The 19,215-nt window shown below is 42.1% G+C and overlaps 1 protein-coding gene across 2 annotated transcripts; it reads left to right on the top strand.

Annotated features, from left to right (window-relative positions):
* The first annotated feature begins 2,279 nt into the window (after positions 1-2,279).
* On the top strand, positions 2,280-16,432 carry SLC38A2 (solute carrier family 38 member 2). Of its 2 annotated transcripts, XM_032492665.1 has the most exons (16): positions 2,280-2,579; positions 3,726-3,924; positions 4,201-4,282; positions 4,424-4,539; positions 7,416-7,489; positions 7,587-7,679; positions 7,808-7,898; positions 9,263-9,345; positions 9,738-9,796; positions 9,891-10,055; positions 10,469-10,548; positions 10,664-10,764; positions 11,340-11,464; positions 11,825-11,969; positions 12,083-12,180; positions 13,370-16,432. In XM_032492665.1, exons 2-16 carry the CDS (start codon positions 3,809-3,811, stop codon positions 13,463-13,465), a joined length of 1,524 nt encoding a protein of 507 aa, XP_032348556.1. In that variant the 5' UTR covers positions 2,280-2,579; positions 3,726-3,808; the 3' UTR covers positions 13,466-16,432. The 2 variants fall into 2 exon arrangements, with proteins under 2 accessions (XP_032348556.1, XP_032348557.1); XM_032492666.1 differs by lacking the exons at positions 2,280-2,579; positions 4,424-4,539 and having other exon boundaries at positions 3,783-3,924.
* The last annotated feature ends 2,783 nt before the right edge of the window (positions 16,433-19,215 follow it).

Here is a 19,215-nt window from a genome sequence, read left to right as displayed (position 1 = left end):
TTCACAGAATAGTACTTAGCCTTACTGTATGTGGCATACTGATATTTTAAATTCTATTTTGTTCTGGGTGAATTGCAGGGAAAAAAAAGCTTGGAGTAATCCACTGAATTCATCACTATCCATTACTGGGTCCATTCCACTATCCATTCTACAGTTTGAAAAACACTGTTCTTCTAAAACATCAGCTTAGAAATAAAGCAAAATCGTAGCACTTCTGAGCAACAAGCACTTGGTGGTACAATTTCTCAGAAATTGACTCAGGGTACTGTGTGTGTCCCATGCATTCTAGCCCAAGGGCAAAGACCCAAGCACTTCAGGCCTCGGTTGGAAGCCACCATAGTTAGCAGATATGCCTCAGACTGGCCTTTGAAAACAGGAATCAGACTGGCAGTAGAAAAATCAGTGTTTCAATACTTCACCCTCTTTGTTTTTTGTTCACGTTCTTGTCATTACAGAATTCAGAACAAGATTACAGCCCTGTCCCCCAACACACACAAACACACACACACCCTCAATTTTGCAGATTTTTTTAAGCATGCATTGCAATACAAACCACCAAAAAATCAAACAGGAAAGAACTAGTTGTGAGAGTAGGACTTGACAACCGTAAGTACACCTCTGATCATGCAGGGGACTAACCTGGATGAAGAAGTGACTTGTCCTTTTGATTTTCATCAGTTGAAACCTGATGAAAAGGAACTTCCAGGAAGTCCTCTCTAACCCACCACTGAGGTTGCTCTCCATACAAGAAAGAAGAGTTGATTGGTGTTGTTAAGGAATGTATGTGGAAGAAAAGGAAAAAAAAGTGGTTTTTTTCTGCCCCAATTGTGTATCAAGTGCCAAACTTGCCTTAGGGAGCTCTCAGCCTCCCTGGTAGGGCAAGACTACAAACTTGAACGATTTTTAGTACAGGTTTTAAAAAGTCCTGCACCACACTCCTTAGAAAACAGTTTCTGCAAAAAGAGGGGTATGGAGGGAGGGATTAAGGCGGAGGGAGGCTTTCCTGAGGCTCAGTGACCAAGCCTTGAGTGATGGGGAAGGGAAGTTGGACACTAAAGCAAGACAGAGCATTGTTTAGGTGAGACTGGTCTGACCAGTTGAAGGGGTGGGATACAAAGGAGTGCAAAGGGGAAATCGGGTCCTCCCTTGGCAATCCTGAATACTGGTGTAGGCCCAGGGCACCCGCATCCTCATGTGCCACGGAAATAGACAGTTGTACAGATTTCCTCAGGAAAACATTGAAAGCAAAAATTGTGATCACACCCAACCCTGCCCAGTCTCTCCCACGCCCCCAAAAGGAAGAGAGCAGTAGGTCAAATCGTTTGTTTATTCATTCGTTCAACCAACAATTCTTTCTCCTAAGAGGCCTTTGTTTTCAGCCTTTCCGGCAGCACCAAGTATTCCACAGCGAAGGGGCCCCCTAGTTGCCTGGCTCAGCAAGACCGCATCACCACTGGAAGGGGAGGACCAGCATTCCAACCGAGGCAGCGCCTCTGCACAGACAGGGAAAGGAAGGCGGGGAGGGCGAGGACAGCTCTCAGATTGGGGTGGGGGGTGGAATGAGTGCGAGGAAGACGGGGTTCCTACACCTCGTCGCAAGAGCCGGGTCCCCTATTAGGGACCCCTTTTAAGGAGTCTGGCTTGCTGGGCAGGATGTAGCTTTAACCTTAATAGGGTTTTCCGTGTCCATACAAAAAAAGATTTCCCTAAATGGAGCTGCCGACCGACCTAACCAGGCTAGTTTTGAAGGGTGAAAGCAGGTCTAGGAAAGAAGAACGAGAACAGAAATCTACCACGGAGACAACGTTGCTGCGTTGGCCCAAGTTTGCGAGAGAAAATCCCCATGTAAATCACAAAAATAATAGGCAGAAAACGATTGGGTGGGCGTAATGTGTCCCCAAAAAGCCTCGAGGAGAAAGCAAAGCCTGTTGGTAACTCGGACAGAAGGGAATTTGATGGAGAAGCGTCCTTAAAGACAGCCGCATGTCTAGGGCACCCGTCCGGACTGAAAGGAACCGACCGAGGGGGTCTTTCCGGGAGGACCAGGAGGCGGCCGAGCGGGATTTGCCCGCGCGGGGTGGGGTGGGGTGGCATTGGGGGCTGGCGGGCGGGGCGGGGCCGCCCGAGTCCGCCGCGGGGGAGGGGCGCTGGCGCGGCGGGGCGGGGCCTACGGGCAGGGCGGGCCGGGGGCGGAGCCCAGGTGGTGTTGATACACAAAGAGCAGGCACCCGGAGGCTGGGGCCCCGCCCACTGACGCGTCTTCCCGGGCGGCCGCTATAACCCGCCGCTCGCGCGGCGGCTCCAGAGCCGCACGACGCCGCCGTCCCGGAGAGCCTTCCTCGCACCGCCGCGAGCAGCCCGACCACGCGTTCCCACACACTCGCGGGTTCCTCTCCAGAGGGCAGACGCCGGACGATTGGGCAACTTGCCATTTCCTTTTTTAATTAAAATCATTTTCCTGCCTATTGTTGGGTTTGGGGGTTTTGTTTTTGTTTTTTCACAATTTTTGTTTAACCGACAAAAACTCACCGAAGGCGTTTGCGTGTTGTTTCCTGGAGACAGGAGCCGAGACCACCGAGGTAACGCGCGCGGGGGTGTCTGCAAAGGGCGGGGGACCTGGGCCAGAGTGGGGGAGGGGCATCCGGGAGGGGCCGCGGCGGGAAGGCAGCTGCCGGGGTAGGTTCCTCCCGGGGAGGGGGCGCCGTTTTCTGTCTGCGGGGCAGCCTTTGACGCGGGCCGGCACCGGGGTCGCCGCCCTCCTCTGGGCGGGGGAGGGGCGCAGCGCGGGGGCCTTGTGCCCGCCCGGAGCGGAGCCGCATCTTCCCGTTAGGGGGAGGGGAGCCAGCCGGACCCGCGACTCCGCTGCGACGAGTCTTGTGACTGGTTTGCATTAATGAAAATTACATCCAAGGGTCCCGGAATTTGGGGGCAGTGGAGGTGGGTTCGGGCTTCTAGTGTAGCGGAGGCCACGAATGGGGAAGACAGACCGGGAACGTTTGACAATCGGCGATCAATATTGCATCAGTTTCCTTTCCGGGCATAGGAGGGGCCGGCCGGGCTAAGCGCTCGTGAGCCAAATGCCTGTGGACTGGTGTGCTCGAGGGCACGGGCGTGCGCGTGTAAACAAACCCTGAGCACCTTTGCGCGCCCGGGAACGGGCGATCTCCCCTTCTTAGAGAGAAGGTTTCGTGTCAGCCCTTTCCGCCCCCTTCGAGTCTGTCTGCCGCAGAGGCATCTCCCCATCTGGGGGCTCGGGACGGGAAAACAGTGGCACTGCTACTGCAAATGCTAGAAACTAGGAGCTGTGCCTCTTGGGTTGCATGCACACCTAGCCAGTGCCTGGGTGGGATGTGTGCCCTGCGTGCCTGTGCACGACCAAGGAGGCTGCGGGAAAAGCCAAACAGATCCCCCCCTCCCTGCACCCTTCCCGTGAAACTTGGGATAATGGAGAGAACGAAACATTAAATTCTGCTGGAGAGGCGCCTCGGGGTCCGGGGGGCGCGGGCCCCCGCGGGCGCAGTGCTGCGGCGGGACCATCTTTGTTCTCAGCGGCTCCGCGGTCTGTACTTTTCCGCCCCTCGGCGCGCCCCCGCCCCTCTCGCTCTGCTGGTACTTTTCCACTCGCCTGGCCGGGGATGAATCAGCCGCGCTGCGCCGCCCGGAGGCGTCACGTGACCCGGGCGGGCGGGCGCTGCAGTCCTGACGCGCCGCCTCTACCTTCGCAGGCAGCTGCGCGGGCCGTGCATCGCCAAGGACAAAAGGAACCCAGCGTCACAGTCTCTAAGCCTGAGTCCTCCCGTTGCCCAACATGAAGAAAGCCGAAATGGGAAGGTTCAATATTTCCCCAGATGAGGACAGCAGCAGCTACAGTTCCAACAGCGACTTCAACTACTCCTACCCCACCAAGCAAGCTGCTCTGAAAAGGTGGGAGAAGTTGTGCACTTTTTTTAAAACCTGCTGTGTGCGCCGGGGGGTTTTTTACCTAGGACTCTGCTTTTGTTGCTTCAGTTTACTTTAGCGTTTGGAGTGTGTGTAATCGCTGGAAGACTATCCGCTTTTCTTATTGCAGTGACGTGATGTGAAAGTCGGACTCCTACTTAAAAGATGTGTGATAACTAAATGGGGAAGGGGGGCTTTTGTATTAACGAATTCCTTTGTATTTTTCAATTCAATTTAGGAATTTTTTTTCCTTTTTTGCAGCCATTATGCAGATGTAGATCCTGAAAACCAGAACTTTTTACTTGAATCAAATTTGGGGAAGAAGAAGTATGAAACAGACTTTGTAAGTTAAAATAATTTGTGTCTCTGTGGCTTTATGGAGTAAAAGAATAGTTTTACTTTTAGATTTCAAATCTAACTTGCCCGAAGCTGGTTTTCTCCATTTAATTATTATATGTTTGGTTATCGTTTTCCCTCTATGTAGCATCCAGGTACTACTTCCTTTGGAATGTCAGTATTTAATCTGAGCAATGCGATTGTGGGCAGTGGAATCCTTGGGCTTTCTTATGCCATGGCTAATACTGGAATTGCTCTTTTTATGTAAGTATGTGTAAGTAGTGAGTCTGCCATGCAGGGCAGTTAATATGATAATACCACATATATTTTGGCTCCAGAGACTGAATTTACAGTTGAAGTAGTTAAGTTAAAACTCATTTGCTTAAAATATAAAATATGAGAAATCCAAAAGCCTTTTTATTCTACATAATTGCATGACATCAAAAAAGCAAATCAAGCAGGAAAAATTAGGACAACATTTAAAATGGAAATTAAGCCGAAAGTCTTTAAGTTGACGGGAATAGTTAAAGTTCAACAGGAATTGGATATTAAAAAAGAACTACTGATAAATCCAGGGCAGTTAGAATTTTTGTTGTGGCAAAATCTGAAGCAAGAACTATTAATATTAAAAATCATAGTACCTCCAAATCAGTTCAGTAAATTGTCAAGTCTTCCCAAGGACCTGTGGCCTCTTAAGTACATAAGGAAAAACAACTAATTTTTTTTTTTTTTAATATATAGGGTGTGGTGGTATTTGCCTAACCTGGAACATGTTTGTTTTAGGAAAATGAGTCTTAATTTTCTGAACACTGAAAAGCTACCCTTATGTGATTTTTTAAAATTTATTATTATTTTTAACATTTATTTCTTCCAGGTCTGTGATTGCCACAGCAAAGTACCTGCTTTTGATTGGTTCCCCTCCCCCCAGTTGTCCAGTTAGAATTAGTAACTCCTGTGCTTTCCAGCATAAATACCTAGAATAGAATTTTAGAGCTATAGGAGACTTTAGAACAGTGATTCTTAACTGTTCTTAACCATTTTGGGGTCACTGATGCTGGGAGAATGTAAAAGGAAAGTATGGACCTTATTTTCAGGAAAAAAAGCATAAAAGAAAAACATATGTGAATTTGAGTATGCATTTCCAATGATGTGTGTATCTTAGGTACTGAGACTGTGTGCTCCTGGCTAAGGAACTTTCTATGGAAGACAGTGTGATTTATTGTGCAGACCAAGAAACCACACATTCATGTCCCATGGAGTTGCCTCCTTGGTACAGATGTGTTTTAGTTATCTGACTGGTGCTTTCTACTCAAGTTATTTCCTCCAGCAAGAATAGAGTGTTCATGGAAAGAAAAGCAGACCTTTGCACAGGCCTGCTTTGTGGTGAAATTCTACACTAAAGTTAAGCATGGCTTTTTGAGCATTGGAAGCTTGCTTGAGGCTTTTTGAGGTCTAAGAGAAGGACCAGAAATTTACATAGAAAGGACCCTAAAATTTCAAAGTTTTTAATGGGGTACTTGAATGACATCATTGTTAAATATTTGAAAATCCTTCCTAACTCTTAGTATAAAATCTGGAGGCAGTTTTAAAATGCTGCCACTGTGGTTATGGTGCAGAATTTACGTAAGATAAAAGGGCACCTTTGTTCCTAAGAGAAAGCAAAATTCTGATATCTTACCCTTGCACTTTTGAAGTTGATTTTTACTTGAATAGAGTCTGTATGTTTGATGATTAACCGTTTTAATAAATTGTTAAATAATATCAAGAGTGCTAAAGTGAGTTTTTAAATCCATCGGTATTTTTCAAGGTATATTTAGAGGTAAATAATCCAGAAGCCACATGGCTACCATGGTCTGGTTAAACACCTTAGTGCCTAACCCTATTAAGTAGAATTAATTTTGGGGTTGAAAATGACCTCAAGGGGTTGTGAGGTTGAAAATGACCTCAAGGGGTTGTCCATCCCTTGTTGTCCTTTCCATGTAAGAGAAAGGACTGAATTTGTCTGCATACTTTGAACATTGTTTTGGATTGGGCCATCAGCTTTTTTGTCTAGTCAGGTGAGTCTGATGGTATCATTTCTACCGCAGACTAGGCCCCATAAAACTTTTGGCATTAGAATGGCAGCTTAATGCCACCACCTCTACTTAATTAACAGACATCAGTTTCTTTGCCAGACCTTACATGATACTGTATTCAGTTTGCCGGTATAGAATTTTTAAAATGTGACTGTCTTTGCAGAGTTTTCTATGAGTTTCCCTGATTTTGATTTTTTTTTGCTCCTTTTAATAAAAAAAAATTATATTTTTCCTGGTTTGCCTCAGGGGAGGAAAGTAAAGCTGGAATGAGGGAGAACACATGCCCCAAAGGAAAATTTAGTGGCTTAGTAGGGAACCTTTAGTCCCTGTGTTTTCTGTTGTTTTTTTTTTTTTTTTCCTCCTGTTTCATCCAAGTAAAAGGACTGAAGGAGGGGACAACCCAGACAGTCTGACTGAGAGCCTGCTTGTTCCAGCAGGCATTGTTTACTTTTGTGACACTGCTGGGCCTGTGTTCCATACCATGGGGTGCAATGTAGTATATCGTCACTGTGGTTACTTCTCTGATTTACACCAGAACGTGTTTGTAAAGCTTGTGTCTGACACTAGAGTATCTTTTCCCCCTTGTTAATTTATAATCCCAATCCTCTTGTCTATATGGTCCAAGTGGTTTTAGGATCTTTCATGAACCTGTTTCCGATGGATTTCACAAGTACCTTGTAGGCTGGGCTTATTGGTGGGTGTTAAACCCATTTTACATATGAAAGGAGCTATTAGTGCAGAGAAGTGGCAAGTACACAGCTGGTTGTTATGGTGCCAGAGTCAGAATATAAGTCTTGTAACTATCCCAGCACCTTTGGTTCAGTGGGTGAACCCTCTGCTTAGCCAGTAGAGCTATTCCCTGAGACACAATGCAGATGTTTAGTGCCAGGTAAGAGAACTTGTTGACAGTCTAGCCAGGAGAGTAAACATCATTCTTGGGGGCTTTCTATCTGGCCTCAAAATATTAGAAGTTTCGTATTTAATGTTTAACTAAAACCAAAAAAAGTCATCTTCAAATATAGATGTGCTTGTTTATAACCCTGTGCCTTTTCCTTCTCTCATCAGAATTCTCTTGACATTTGTGTCAATATTTTCCCTGTATTCTGTTCATCTCCTTTTGAAGACTGCCAATGAAGGAGGTATGGTAGCATTCTTGTTATTGCTAAAACAACTGTCTATCATGATTTTTTTTTCCCCTCTTTTAAAACACTTCTTGCTTCTGTATTTCAATTGTAGGGTCTTTATTATATGAACAGCTGGGACATAAGGCATTTGGATTGGTTGGAAAGCTTGCAGCCTCTGGATCGATTACAATGCAGAACATTGGAGGTAAGAATTTTTAAGACGATTTGGGTAGACTTTTTTGCTCTTTATGTAGCAGAGAGTGGTGACACATTGCTTTTGGTGTCACATGCCACATTTTGCACTTGTAATGGTATAATTTTGTTTTCCTCCAGCTATGTCAAGCTACCTCTTCATAGTGAAATATGAGTTACCTTTGGTGATCAAGGCATTAATGAACATTAATGAACATGAAGATACAACTGGGTAGGTGCTAAGTAAGGTTGCTCATAAGAAACAATTATAGTCGAAAATGGTTAGATACATTTTATCAAGGTTGGATACAAAATGATTACTAGTAAATTATTTCTGGTAAATGTTCCTATTGAAACTGACCAAGAAGTTCCCCATAAACTGATTTGAACTTTTGAGAATGAAAGGCCGAAGATAGGAGCTCATCTTCTAACTGGATAACTAACTAATCATCTAACCTGCGTGTGAACACAGGTTTTCTAGAACTACTCACCTTTTCTATGTTTACTGTCCCGAGGAGTTACAGCTGAGTAACACACAGCCCGACCTAAGTTAGGATTGAAGCTTTCAGTTACAGTAAAAATCAGTTCCTGTCTGGTTTTTTGTAAATTCGAAACTTAATCTATTTGAAATGCAGAATATCAGAAAACATATGACCATGCTATATAAACCTTACCCTTCTAGCAAAGTTTTCATCCAGTGGACTAACAGGTTTTTATCTCAAGTAGACACGAGGAGGCATAATTTACTTCCCAACTTACATGCAGCTCATTATCTCAAAAATAATTATCTCCGTGGCTTTTGAAATTTAATAAGCTGATCTTTAAGCATCAGGTTTCTGTGAGGGGTCTTTGTTGCTACACTGAACTGAGTGGAACTGACAGGGCGACTAGACTTTGAAAAGTAGCAATGTAAAACTTCAGTTGACCTAAAAAGGAAAAGGCATTGCTAGAGCTCCTAGGAGGGATGCGTGACATTTTCTTTGAGTTCACACGGGGTCTTTTTTATTGTTTTTGGACTCAAGGTGGGTCAAGGTGTCACAACATACTCTTGACAACCTGGAATAAGTTCTTGTTTTGGTGGCGGGAGGGTTGGGTTTTGCTATGTTTTTGCCTGTGTATTTTATCGAAGTATGAAAAAATTTCCTTGTTGAAATGTTCAATAAGTACACTTGCTAACAAATGTCTGAAAGATACTTTTTAAAAAATTTACTTGTTTCCAGCATTTAAAAATGTGAGCTAAAGCTATGACATAGTTGGTGTACAATCCTGTAAAAATACTTAAAAGATAAGATTACAGGCTTAACAATGCCGCTTTGTTCCCTATGTTAGTGTCAAGCCTTTAAGAAGCATTTAATGTTATGAATCGGCTGGCAGCCTTCCCAGAGCAAACAGTGGGACAGAAGTCAAACACTGTTTCATACCCCATTTCTAACCTGAGTGCACAGGAATCTGTCCTGTCTGTGTGAATTAGCCATACTCGTTTCAAACCTGTCTTTTCAAAAAAATATATAAAATGAGTCTTGTGAGAAGTTTGTGTATGATATTCTGAGGGTATTTGTGGCTGGTGCTGATCTGTTTTTCTTTCCTTTAATTCAGATTGTGGTATCTGAACGGTGACTATTTGGTTCTACTGGTGTCATTGGTGCTCATTCTTCCATTGTCACTGCTGAGAAATTTAGGTAAGCAGACCCGTCTCTAAAGAGGATTGAAGTGAGCCTCACCAGCTAGTTGGCATCCTGTTAGTAGACATTGATGAGGGCCGAAGAGCCCCAAAAACATGCCTTTGGGAGTTGTCACACTCAAACCTTAAGGCTTTGAAGATCCTAGCAGAATACTCACCAAAGGGCCAAAATACCTTATTGACATTTATAATACCTTGTGCTTTATAAAAATACAGATAGTTTTTATTGTTTTAGATATTAACAAGTGTTTTTAAGCAATTTTACACTTGACTGTATAAGAATTAGAAATTTGATGCTGTGTCCACACTGAAGTCTTGCAAGCAGAAGCGAGTTAGATTTGCCCTAAATCTGTTTTGTTACACTCACCCCGACTTTCCCTCCTGTTACAGGATATCTGGGGTACACCAGTGGCCTTTCCTTGTTGTGTATGATGTTCTTTCTGATTGTGGTGGGTACCGTTTTTCTTAAAAGCTAGAGTTTTTTTTTTTAAAATAAGCTGTCACATCATTCAGTCTCACAAATGCAAAATAATATGTTTTCAGGTGATTTTCAAGAAATTTCAAATTCCTTGTCCTGTGGAAGTTGCTCTGATAATGAATGAAACAGTAAACAGCACCTTACTGCAGCCAACAGCTGTTGCACCTGGCTTGGCATTTAACATGACTGAAGATTCCTGCCGACCACGTTATTTTATCTTCAACTCACAGGTAACTAAATGTAATCTTCATTTTCTCAAAAGGAAGATTTTCGGGAAGAAGACAGGGAAAATAGCCACTGGAAATGTTAAATCACTCCCCAGGTGAAGGGAGATGAGGTAGTAACTGTTCTTGAGGAAACGTGGTTAGCTAAGTATGGAGGACTGAGGGGAAAGTGTTGGTCTGTGTCTTGAAATAGACTGAGGAATGAAATGATCACATGATGTTAGTAACTGACACGTTGAGAAGTGAGGGTATCGATCACACTTAGTGAACAGATTAGAAGGGTGGGAGCGGATATGTAAGAAAACATTTTTGGCTTTGATCCTGAGATAAATGAATATAAAATCTAAGTTGCAGAACTGTGACAACACATGAGTTACTTCAGGGTATTAAGTAAGTTTTTTTTTTTTTTCTTTTTGCAGACTGTCTATGCTGTGCCCATTCTGACCTTTTCATTTGTCTGTCATCCTGCTATTCTTCCCATTTATGAAGAGCTGAAAGGGTGAGTAATTTACCAACTTTTATATAAATTTATTGGAAGAAATGGGATAAAAGATTAGACTGTTGCTGTAACTAAGCTAAAATGTATGTCTGTATTTTCCTTTGGATTCCCATAGCCGCAGCCGTAGAAGAATGATGAACGTGTCCAAGATTTCATTTTTTGCCATGTTTCTCATGTACCTGCTCGCCGCCCTCTTTGGATACCTGACATTTTACGGTAAATAATGTCTAGTTCACAGAAAGAACACCCAGTGAAATGAAAGGGATACTTCTGTAGATATAGTTCTGACACTTTAAAGACTCAGTCTTTGATATATTCCATACTTGTGATGAGACATTGAATTTAGAGCTTGAAGAACTTCCTGTAGTACATACTGAATCCGAGTTCTAGGACTCAGTTTCAAAGCGACACCGGTAGCCATTTGACAGCATTTTTATGTGATATGCTTGCATCTAGGTTCATCCTGACTGTCTCCTCTCCCATCCCCTTCAGATTATACAACACACACAAACTGTAAGCCAAACCATGGGATTTAGCTATTTAGCTCCTGTTGTTTTTAATGGGGGTCATGTGGCTAAATCTCTACTTGGTATTTAGAAAAAAAATTTCTTTCAATGTTCTTTTAATTGCATTAACCCTAATTCCAAATTAATCTTATTAGCCTCTTAGTTTATAGTCGTTTTGTGAGTAGCTAATCACTTTGGTGCATATTATGCTGTGAGTTAGGTTTTCTAACTACTCTCCAGAGAGAACAGCGCACTTGAAGCTTTTTTTTTTGTCTTCCTCTGCAGGACACGTTGAGTCAGAACTGCTTCACACCTACTCTTCTGTCGTGGGAACTGACATTCTTCTTCTCATCGTCCGCTTGGCTGTGCTGGTGGCTGTCACCCTGACAGTCCCTGTGGTTATTTTCCCGGTGAGTGTCACCTGCTCTCCTTTCAGTAGGAAAAAGTTGTCAAAGGTGCAGATCTGTGAGATCTTCCTCTTCCGGGAGAAGGGAAACCCTGCTACCACAATATCAAGTTCATGGTAGTTTATGAAGGGGCTTTTTTTTTTTTGAATGTTTTGTAGATTTTGTAAACATCCTGGGACTTTTTTTTTCCCATAACTGAAGATACAAAATAATTTTTCAGTGTTCAGATGTTTAGAAACGAGGAGGTGGTACAATTTTTAGTATGTAAAGAGCTGTTTGTTTTGGATATATTTCATATCATTTGGGTTTTGTTTTTTCCTTTAATTAAAACTATAATTTTTATTTATCTGCGTATTTTTGCAGATCCGGAGTTCCATAACCCACTTGCTGTGTGCAACAAAGGACTTCAGCTGGTGGCGTCACAGTATCATTACAGTGTCTATCTTGGCATTTACCAATTTGCTTGTCATCTTTGTCCCAACTATCAGGGATATCTTTGGTTTCATTGGTAAGTTTTCGGAAGTATCAAAGTTGATTGAAATATCAGGGGTTTTAAGGTTTAAAAAATTAATATCAAGTGATTCATTGAATTCTTAAGGAGTGGTAAATGTTCTTTTACAGGTGCATCTGCAGCTGCTATGTTGATTTTTATTCTTCCATCTGCCTTCTATATCAAGTTAGTGAAGAAAGAACCTATGAAATCTGTACAGAAGATTGGGGTAAGAGGCTATGACTGTAGAAATAATAATACTCTAACACCAGAAATTCCTCAACTGCCTTTAATTTTAGTCTTCCAAATGTCATTTCATTTAAAGTTTCTAGTAAATGTATCTTTAATGGTGTGTTTCACAGACCAAAGACTGGGGGAGGAGGGGAGGTGAAAGATGGTTTGCCATCTAATATCTATGCTGAAGTTAATTGCAAGAAAGTTATTAGATATTTCAGAGAGGAATAGACAGGAAGAGTGTAAAGCTACCAAGTCAACTTTCCACACTGTTGAACCTGTGTTTGCTGGTCTGCCTACTGTGTGACAGGCACTTAAGCGGGACTAGAGTGTCTAAAAGAGAAAACATGGGGTTTTTAGTGGGGTAAGACAGTAACCGTCTTCAGAGCAAAGCTCTGGGGGGCAGTTCATTAATACACTTTGAAGTGTAGTAACAACTGACTTTACAGAGTGTGTGTTCACCGTAAATGATCTGGTGAGGATATTGAGGGAGAAGGCTGCTTTTCAGTCCCTTTTCTCCACTCCTGTTATAGTCTGATTGAAGTCCTAGAGTTGTTTGTATTTATTTGTTTATTTATTTGAGGGGGGAGGTAATTAGGTTTATTTATTTACTTTTAGAGGAAGTACTGGGAATTGAACCCAGGACCTTGTGCATGCTAGGCGTGCGCTCTGCCACTTGAGCTATATCCTCCCGCTTAGAATTGTTTATGAACTAATAACTGTCATCTTGTTTCTCTCAGAGCACACAGTGGCAGTAGTTGAAGGGTAGGTTTAGGAGTAGACTTAACTCCTGCCTGCAACCCCAGGCTGCATTTTTAAGATAACTTGGGTTTAGTTTTGTAACTTACGGCTTTTTTGCTTTTTAAAAAATGCAAAAATCCCAGTCCAATTGTGTTATATGAAGTACTTTATTTAGCCAAAAAAAAAAAAAATTACTTACCTTTTCATTTGCCACAAAGGAATGAAAAGGGAAATTTTGAAAGACAGTTATATTGCACTATATAGACTACCCCTTGATCAGTCACTTCAGACAGTTTAAATACCTTCTAGTAAGGGGAAACTAGCTCTGTGAAACACTATATACACACTTTCAGCAATTATAAGCCCGTTTTTTAACGTAGAAAGGGGAATGTTTGACATATGTTTTGTTGCTTGCTGACCCGTTTTCTCTGCGCTCCCTGCAGGCTCTGTTTTTCCTGTTGAGCGGCATAGTGGTGATGGCCGGGAGCATGGCCCTGATTGTCTTGGATTGGGTACACAACGCCCCAGGAGGCCATTAACTGGCGCCACTAAAACTCCAGTAGTCCATTTGATGCCAGTGTTGGGTCAGCTCTCAACTACTATGAAATTTCACCTAATGTTTTCAGTTTCACTTCCTTTTGAAGTGCAGATTCCTCGCTGGTTCTTCTGAGTGCAGAATAAGTGAACTCTTTTTTTTGTTTGTTTGTTTGTTTGTTTTGGTTTGGTTTTATTTTTTAAAGAAACTATTCTGTATGATAGAAATGGATATTAACAACAAAACCACGAGTCTCGGGTTAACGGAAGTGACAATTTTATTCCATTCCAGAGAATGGACGAACTCTTAACTTTAATCAAGCCACATGTTTGGCTGTGTCATTGTTTAACTTGGATATTTTATGATTTTACTTGAACGTGCCTAATGGAACCATTCGATGTGAGAAACAATTCTTCTTAATTTACAGCAAAGTATTGAAATAACCATTGAGAAAAACACTATTATTTTTTTGTACCAAAAATATTTAAAGACCTCAGAAGCACTATTTTACTTTTTTAAAATTGCTTTTTTTGAACTTGATCCAAAAGCGGTTGTCAGTAAAGTCCGTGAAAAAAAAAATTCATTGTTATTTAACAAATACTGGTATTATGAAATGATTTGCCTTTTTGTAGGCATAATAAGCCAAATACTTTTTTTACCCAAAATAATTTTTAGAGAAAATGATGTAATGAAAAACTACCATGAATAGGAGCATAGTTTTTTCCATTCCAGCTTCACCAGTAAAGGATGATTGGTTGATTGTGGCTGTACCAAATCAGATGAACTCTGTTCATCACTCTTTCTTCTCTGTCCGCAAATTGTTTGGTTCATTTAGACTGAAATGTTTATGGCATCAATCTGTTAGAATGGAAGATAATGCTGCCATTTCTGTGGGAAGTAAATTAACTAATTTTGAGGTACCAAATAGTGCAATTGGGTAAAACAGGGTTTATTCAGTTGCATCTGCCTCCGGAGTTGTGTTGACAGCTCCGGGTGTGTTTTGTTTTGTTTTTTTTGTTTTTTTTTGGGCCAGCCCTTTTTTTGGCATTGCTTCCAGCAGTGGAGAATGGGCATTCGATGGCTATAGGCCAAAACAAACCTATCCAGAGAGTACAGCTTTTCAGAATGCTCATCTGCTACCGGAAGTGTGAATTACTTGACAATGTGTGGTTTAGTTGTGTTCATGTTTTGTCTTCAGTAGAGGTCTAATGCACAGGTTACACCGATACTTGGTAGAAGTTTTCTTCATATAGGCCACTGGGTTTCTCATGCAGTAAGCTTTTTAAAAACCTCGCTTGCACTGGATTGTCATCTCATTCTTGTACAACATAGAATCACTTGTTTACATCCAACAGATGGTTAGCTAGGGAAACCAGTGCAACCGGAGGGAACTGGTCGGTCTGACTGCATGTTCACCCTTCCATTGCAACCCCAGTTAGAAGTGAAAAAATTACTTGGCTTTAAGAGCACCTTTATTGTACGTCACGGTGTATGGTGAATATATTATTAAATAATGTGGTACTTTGCTCATCAGGTGTAATGTCAGAAATCTAATATACATAATTCCATTAGTGGTTGAGGGAAGCAAATAATGGAATCATCACTTGGTCATCTGGCTCTAAGGTGGCTCTTCTGAGCCAAGCATTTTTAGTTTTAGCCAAGGGCCAGAAATGTGGCAGACATGGCTTTTGTTATATGCATTCTTGTATTATATGTGACTGAATTACAGACGAGCTGTGTCTGTGATCAAAGACCCTTGTGGAACTGGAAGACGTCCTGTAGTGCTACATTGGGTGAAACCAATGGTCCGTTTTTGTTTGTTTCTACGGAAACGGAAGTGGGGACCATCTCGAAAGGCAGTGAGAGGATGGATTCTATAGCGCTGCTTTCATTGAATTGGGCTTTTGGCACTCCTTCCGAATCCAGAACCTCACTCTAGTTCAGACCAAGAGTTGGCACTTCTGCGTGAATTCCTGGAAAGATTTGCTGGTTTTGTATCTTAAGACTTGCCGGGGAATACCAAGAGCTGTTCTCTACAGTTTACATCCTTGCGTGTGGGAGAAAAATACCATGGCAACCAGGAAGGAATGAAAAAATACATACATATTCCTCTTCTCACAGCAAATTGATGCGGGAGGCTCCTCCAATCCCCTGGCTGTTTGAGGCTCAAAATCAGCTGCCCAGGGTTAATTCCATTGCATGATTTTCTTGGAGCAAGAACTTGTCTACCTGGAGGTTCCTAAACAGTGAATTCCCAGTAATGAGCAGTCTTCAGTATTAAAACCACTGTCTTGTCACCTCATTTTGCATTACTGTCTTCCGTGGATGTTTCAGTTATAACTGTAATGTTATTTATAGAACAACATTAATCCATTAAAGCTAACCTATTTTTCAATATTTATGATAATCTTATGTACATACATTGTCTGTCCATATGTATTTGTAAATAGGTTGTATATAATGTCAGGTTTGGGTCTTGGGTTCAAATGTATATATTCCTGTAAGTTTCTTAACTGCATTTTGATGAATTCACATTATGTATCTATAAAAATTGTCCCCAAAATACCTGTACAGAGATTTCAATTGACAAATTGTGTAAACACTAAAAATTGAAAATATTGTTTAAATTGTATTTGCAATAAACAGACCGGTTGAACATTGCATTTTTTCATGAAAACTTGGTGCAAGTTCAGATCTCTTATTTAAATTTTTAAATAAGGTCTAAATTTTCAAAATGCAGTAGTAATCAAAATGTGATCTAGTATAGTGAAATGAAATGTGATCTAGTGTCATGAAAGACCTTTGAGAACCTGGGTGTGTTAAGCTTTCTGTATATAGTGTAAATATCCCCACCTTATTGTTAGAGGCCAACAATTCCAGTAGGACTTGTTGGCAGAGTGCTACACCGTTTCAATGAAACATTGTATGTTTTGTTTTAACTGAACTAAAATAAATACATGCTTAATCCTGAGTGGCAGTGTTTTGTTTCAGGTAATGGGATAAAGTGTGTGTGGTGTGTTTTCTCAGTACAGCAATCCAGCACCTAGTAGGTGGCTATATAATGCTAGTGATTATGATGATAAACGGTCAGGAAAAAAGTTCAATTTGCTATTTACATTCCTAAAGGTTTTATTTACCAAGTGTGAGGAGGAAGGAAAGAAAATGCTCAATGGCATTTCAGGATCACCTGGGGAACTTTTTTTTTTAAATACAGCTTTCTGGAGCATGTGTCTATGTCCAGTTCCCTAGGTCTGGAGAGCAGCCTGGGTTCCCCCTCCAGCACCCCCACCCCCCTGCAGGAAGATCCAAGTGATTTCTGATGCTTGGAAAGGGGCCCGGGGAAGAGCTGAGTTCAGCCTTGGAGCAGTCACAGGACAGCAGAGGAAGCTAGGGGGAGAGGAATCAGACAAGCTGGGGTTACCTGAAGGACACTAGGTATGAGGAGGGTTACTAAGATAACACCGGGAAGCTCAGGTGTGGCCCGCTGATAGTCTTAAAAGCTTGGGGCTAGTAAATGAAATACCCAAAGCTGAAACAGGAAGTTACCTCAAACGGCAGATGTGCTTGGGAGTGGTTTCAAAGGCAAGGGGACCTTAATGCTAGAACCTTATATCCAGTTACTAACCGTGGGCTAGTGGGAAGGAATTATTTATTAGCAGGTATAGCAGAATTTGCAACAAATCTCAATTGAAGAACAAAGGGCTAGTGGAGTTTTTAGTTACTTCATCTGAGAAGCTTTCACTGAACACCTACCGTATTTAACTTAACATGCCTGTGGGAAAGAGACTGGGGCAATGCGTCAGACTTGGGTTTTAACAGAATCCATACAGTTTTCAGCTGAGCCATTTAACAAAACTGAAATGAACCAGGATGCCAATTTATTGATCTGAAATTTGGAATATATTTGCCAGGTGGGTCTCCTGAGATGAAAATCCAGTTCTCCAACCAGAGAGCCAGCCATTCCCATGAGAGATTTCCAGTAAGCCCGAGGAATCAAGGAACATCTCTAAAGGAACAGAGCTGTTTGTCAACCTGGAAATACTCTTAACTAGAGAACTGGCTTAGTTAAGCTTCTGACAGCAAAGTAAGGAAGATCCAAGAAGAGCCATTTCAATTAGCTTAAGCAAATATCGTGGCAGAGAGAGAGCTTCTTGGAAGGAGACTGTGATACTTCAGAAAATTCAAAGATAAGCAGGTTTCCAGAAGGTCGAACTCTGGATTTGTTCTAGAGGCCTCAATGACAGCAGTGTGGAGACTTCAGTCTGGAGCTACGCTGTTAGATTCCTAGCAACTTCTTCAGCCAGCTTCTCAAGATAAACTGACTAATAATGGTTCCTGAACTCTAATAGCCACGTGGGCAAGGTTACAGCACAACTGTGACTTCAAAGACCTACCCCTGTGGCTGGGAGACTAGTTCTCAGAGGAGGAGTGAAGTGATCACCGGCTGGAACCTGGGTCGCCACCTGCCCCAGTTTTAACACTGAGAGTCCTGCATCCTGGCAAACCCCTCCGTTCAGGCAAACTGGGATGGTTGGTCCTATAAAACAACCTAGAGATACTGATAACCTCAGTTTCTTTCTATTTCCTTTTTCTAGACTTCCAGGTAAGACTCCTGTTTTCTTTTATGACTTTGCCCTGACTCAGTGGGTTGTAGCTTCCTCCAATCACTTCTTTTTTCTGATTTCCCCCGCCACGGTTATAAGCTTCATAAAAACAGTGATCTGACTTTTCATTAATTTATTCCCAACACTCACAATAGTGTCTAGCAAAGAGTATATACATCCTCAATATAATTGTTGAATGAATAAACACGTCCTTCATCCCCTATAGCACACTTGAGGCTGGGCTCCAACTTTTAAGCAAAAATTTACTAAATGCGTGCAAAATAAATACAGCTAGTACCATGAAATTAAACACTCAGACTTCAAAGGTAGAGTCCAGTCATCTTTAACAACAGGAAGGCTTTCTTGCCTAGCTTACGATCTGCCTCCAGGTGGCAGAAGCCACCTTTAACCTCTACTACGTGTAAGTGCGTTTGTGGCTGTGAAATCATTTTCCACATCCTAGCCAGATTTGGTTGTCCTCCACATATCGTGGGGGGAAAAAAATCAACACTTTAAGCCTAGTTGCTTACTACTTATGTCTTCAAGAGAATCATGAGTGACCCTCGGCCAGTCCCTAGGAATGGTGCCCACAGGATGTTCTTTATGTTAGTGATTGATGATTTTCTTGTATATGCCCGAAACAACAGATCGTCCTATACTGGGTTTTCAGGTTGCTTTACAAACACCAAGATTTAGGATGTGCACCCAATTTCATTGTTGGGGTCCTGAGTTTTGGTAGCCAAGGCAGAATATGTCCACGTGACCAATTCCCCATAGAAGACTTGGGACCTTGAGGCTTATACGGGCTTCGCTGGGCAAAGACATTCCACACATGTCCCTGTAGTTCAGTGCTGGAAAAAGCATTTTTTGTATAACGTTGGGCAAGGAAGTTCTCAGAAGTCCGTGATGGACCTCTCTGGATCCACTACTGCATATCTTTTTCCTGTTGATTTTGCTGTAATAAGCCTTGGCAGTGAGTGTTATCTGCTATTGAGTCTTGGGAGTCCTGGTGAATCACCAAATGAAACACATGGTGTCTCTTTTCTCCACGCCATCAGTTTGCAAACTTCAGCATCTCTTGCCATCTCCGGGAAGAATCTATTCACAATGAAAGCCCTGAAGCATTATTTGAGGAAGTTTTTTCTAAATA

Source organism: Camelus ferus, chromosome 12 (assembly GCF_009834535.1).
Source record: "Camelus ferus isolate YT-003-E chromosome 12, BCGSAC_Cfer_1.0, whole genome shotgun sequence".
Classification (NCBI taxonomy): Eukaryota; Metazoa; Chordata; class Mammalia; order Artiodactyla; family Camelidae; genus Camelus; species Camelus ferus.
The sequence above is the reverse complement of the archived record's forward strand: the minus strand, read 5'-3'. Positions and strand labels throughout refer to the sequence as shown.